Source organism: Humulus lupulus, chromosome 2 (assembly GCF_963169125.1).
Source record: "Humulus lupulus chromosome 2, drHumLupu1.1, whole genome shotgun sequence".
Lineage (NCBI taxonomy): Eukaryota > Viridiplantae > Streptophyta > Magnoliopsida > Rosales > Cannabaceae > Humulus > Humulus lupulus.
Genome location: NC_084794.1, coordinates 181,485,987 through 181,489,205, shown reverse-complemented (window position 1 = coordinate 181,489,205; position 3,219 = coordinate 181,485,987). Strand labels below are relative to the sequence as shown.

General features: G+C 39.0%; 1 protein-coding gene and 1 non-coding gene across 2 annotated transcripts; one reads left to right on the top strand and one right to left on the bottom strand.

Moving 5' to 3' along the window:
• Nucleotides 1–286: 286 nt before the first annotated feature.
• On the bottom strand, nucleotides 287–1,574 carry LOC133814974 (uncharacterized). The gene is made up of 3 exons (XM_062247875.1): nucleotides 1,367–1,574; nucleotides 926–1,260; nucleotides 287–859 (listed from the first exon to the last, which is right to left on the bottom strand). Exons 1-3 carry the CDS (start codon nucleotides 1,572–1,574, stop codon nucleotides 287–289), a joined length of 1,116 nt encoding a protein of 371 aa, XP_062103859.1.
• Nucleotides 1,575–2,195: 621 nt separating this feature from the next.
• LOC133820190 (small nucleolar RNA R71) lies at nucleotides 2,196–2,302 on the top strand. Its single transcript, XR_009886619.1, has one exon. It is a non-coding gene; the product is annotated as a small nucleolar RNA R71 (small nucleolar RNA).
• Nucleotides 2,303–3,219: the final 917 nt, after the last annotated feature.

The window sequence follows — 3,219 nt, the reverse complement described above, 5'->3', positions numbered from 1 at the left end:
GTCTTTTCTTTTCTTTTATTGGTTGAATTTTTTTTCATTTTTTTCAGTGCATTTTTATTCTTTCTTTCTTTGAGTTGCTTTACAAATGAATCCTCCAAACACCATAGCAACCCAAACTTCAATTTTTTTCTAAGGATCTTTCAAGGAAACCGAGGTTTGGTATTGATTAACCTCGCTTCCCCCAAACTTTACTTCTTTCCTTGTTACCTTAAATGCTCTTCCCACATGCTCATCATATAATTCCACTACACCATTGTGAAACACCTTGCTCACTAAGAACCCACCATCACACCTTGATTTCACTAGAGAGTTTGAGAAAAAAAACTCTATTCCCAACTTCCAACATTTGTGATTGAGGCTTTCTACTATGTTTCTTTTTCTTCTTCTTTTTCCTCGGTAGCTTTGGAGAATGAGATGGCTCTTCTTCCTTACTTATCCATGGCTCCCCACCTTTCTCAATTTCTTCAAAAGGAAACTTTTTCTTGACTCCATTGCTATACTTTCCATGCATCTTTTCAATCAACTTGAAGTTAGAAACACTTATGGCCAAACAATCTTCAACTTCATTAGGAGAGTGTATAGGATTAAAATCCTTGAATGTCACTTGTTCATCTTGAGCTCGAATGGTGAGCTCTCCTTTTTCAACATCTATCAACGTCCTCCCGGTGGCAACAAATGGTCTCCCCAAAATGATCGGTACATCCCTATCTTCCTCAAAGTCAAGAATAATGAAATCCACCGGAAAAATGAACTTGTCAACTTGTACTAGGATGTCTTCAATCTTTCCCTCCGGATGCACCATAGAACGGTCAGCCAATTGCAAGGTGAGTGTAGTTGGCCTTGCTTCTCCAATTCCCAACTTCTTAAAAATGGACATGGGCATCAAATTAATACTAGCTCCCAAATCACAAAGAGCTTTACCAACTTCTCGTCCCCCAATAGAAATTGGAATTGTGAAACTACCCGGATCCTTCAACTTTGGAGGAATTTTATTCTTCAATATAGCACTACAACCTTCAGTCAAAGCAACCATTTCAAATTCACCAAGCCTCCTCTTCTTTGTCAAAATTTCCTTCAAGAACTTCACATAATTAGGCATTTGTTCCAAAGCGTCCACCAACGGTATGTTGATGTGGAGTTGCTTCAAAACATCCAAAAATCTTTGGAATTGACCATCTTGTTGCTGCTTTTGAAAATGTTGAGGAAATGGTGGAGGTGGCTTGCTCATTGGCTTCTCTGTTGCATTTTGCTGAGGAATTGCTGCAGCAATTACTTCAGGATCAGCATTTGAATTTTTTTGAATTCACAGTTTTGTCTCCCTTGTCCACACTACTTTGGATTGAAGTGGGCTCGCTGTTTCTTTTACAATTCTCCTCAGTCAATTCCATATTTTTACCATTCCTCAAAGTGATCGCCTTGCATTGCTCTTTACCATCTCTCTTTGGATTTTCAATATCACTAGGCAAGGTGCCTTGTGGTCTATTCCTTAGCTCATTAGCTAGTTGCCCCATTTGAATTTCTAAGTTCCTCAAGGATGCCGCTTGGCTCTGAATCACAACATTGTTCTTGGCCATATATTCTTTCATTAAACTCTCCAAAGAGCTTGATTGAGACACTTGAGGAGGAGGCGGTTGAGCTCTTGGTTGTTGTTGAGAAAACCCCGGTGGATATGTAGGCTTGTTTTGCATTGGTGCTTCGCTTGAACTAGCTCCTTGACCCCCCCCCCCCAATGAGATGTTTGGATGCTGCCTCCACCCCGGATTGTAAGAGTTTGAATATGGGTTATTTCGGTTGGCATTTTGATTCCCCACATAACAAACTGAAGCGGGATTCGAAGGACAACTCTCAAATGCATGCCCATCTCCATAATAAACACAAGATACATCGGCAAATTGTCCCATAGCAGCTGGTTGTACCATTCCCCCAAAATCATGTTCTTGAGAAGGTTAGTCATTGAAGAAACTTGAGCGGTCAAAGTTGTCAATGCATCCACTTCAAGTATACCAGACACTTTTTGACTTGTTGAGGCTCTAACATTGGACCATTGATAATTGTTGCTAGATATCCTCTCCAAAATCTCATAGGCTTCATTATAGGACTTAGAGAGAATAGCCCCATTGGCTGAAGCATCTAACACCATACGAGTGGAAGAATTAAGCCCATTGTAGAAAGTTTCCATTTGTATACAATGCGGGATCCCATGGTGTGGGCAGTTTCTCAATAACTCCTTGAATCTCTCCCAAGATTCACAAAATGATTCATCTTCCAGGTGTTGAAATGACATAATTTCATTGCGAAACTTGGCATTTTTGGAAGGAGGGAATTACTTCATCAAGAATTTTTCAGCCAACTCATTCCATGTAGTCACCAAGTCGGGAGGAAGGGTGTTGAGCCAAGCTCTAGCTCGATCCCTCAAAGAGAAAGGGAATAATTTCAACCTTAGGGCCTCATCACTTACTCCTTGTAGCTTGAAGGAATCACTCACCTCCAAAAATGAACGAAGATGAAGATGAGGATCCTCAGTAGGCAGCCCACTAAATTGACCCACTGTTTGCAACATTTGGAACATCACGGGATTTAACTCAAATTGGGGTGCTTGAATTTCAGACCTAACAATGCCCGGATTGAGCTCATTAAATATGGGGGCAGCATACTCCCTTATGGCTCTCTCTCTATCATCAGCCATAGCAATTGTGTTAGTGACATTATTAGCACCCTCAACTCCTTCAACCTCTTTAGCCATATTAAGGCGATTTTGAGCCCGTTGTTCCCTTAGTCTTCTTCTAATTGTTCTTTCAATTTCAGGGTCAATAGGAGCTAGTTCAATGTCTTCTTGCTCGTTCATATAGTAAATCACCCGAGGAAACGTAAGAGCAAGCAAACAAAGTCAACTCAACAAAGAAAAATAAATAAATTGCAAGTAATTAATTTTACAAGAATTTCTAATTTCAATCCCCAGTAACAGCGCCAAAAACTTGTTGCGATCAATTTAATATTTGATTTTAAATATGCAAGTGCACGTAATCACACAAGTAATATAATGATAAGTAAATCATCTCCACATGGATTGCAAATTATAAAAAATAAGCAAAACAATTACTAAACAATTTTAAGAAATTAAAAATCAAGTGGGTTCTTTATAGGCTAAGAAAAATATTAAAATAAAATGGAAATACTGAAATTAAAAACTGAACTGAACAAGAAAATTGAGAGAAATAT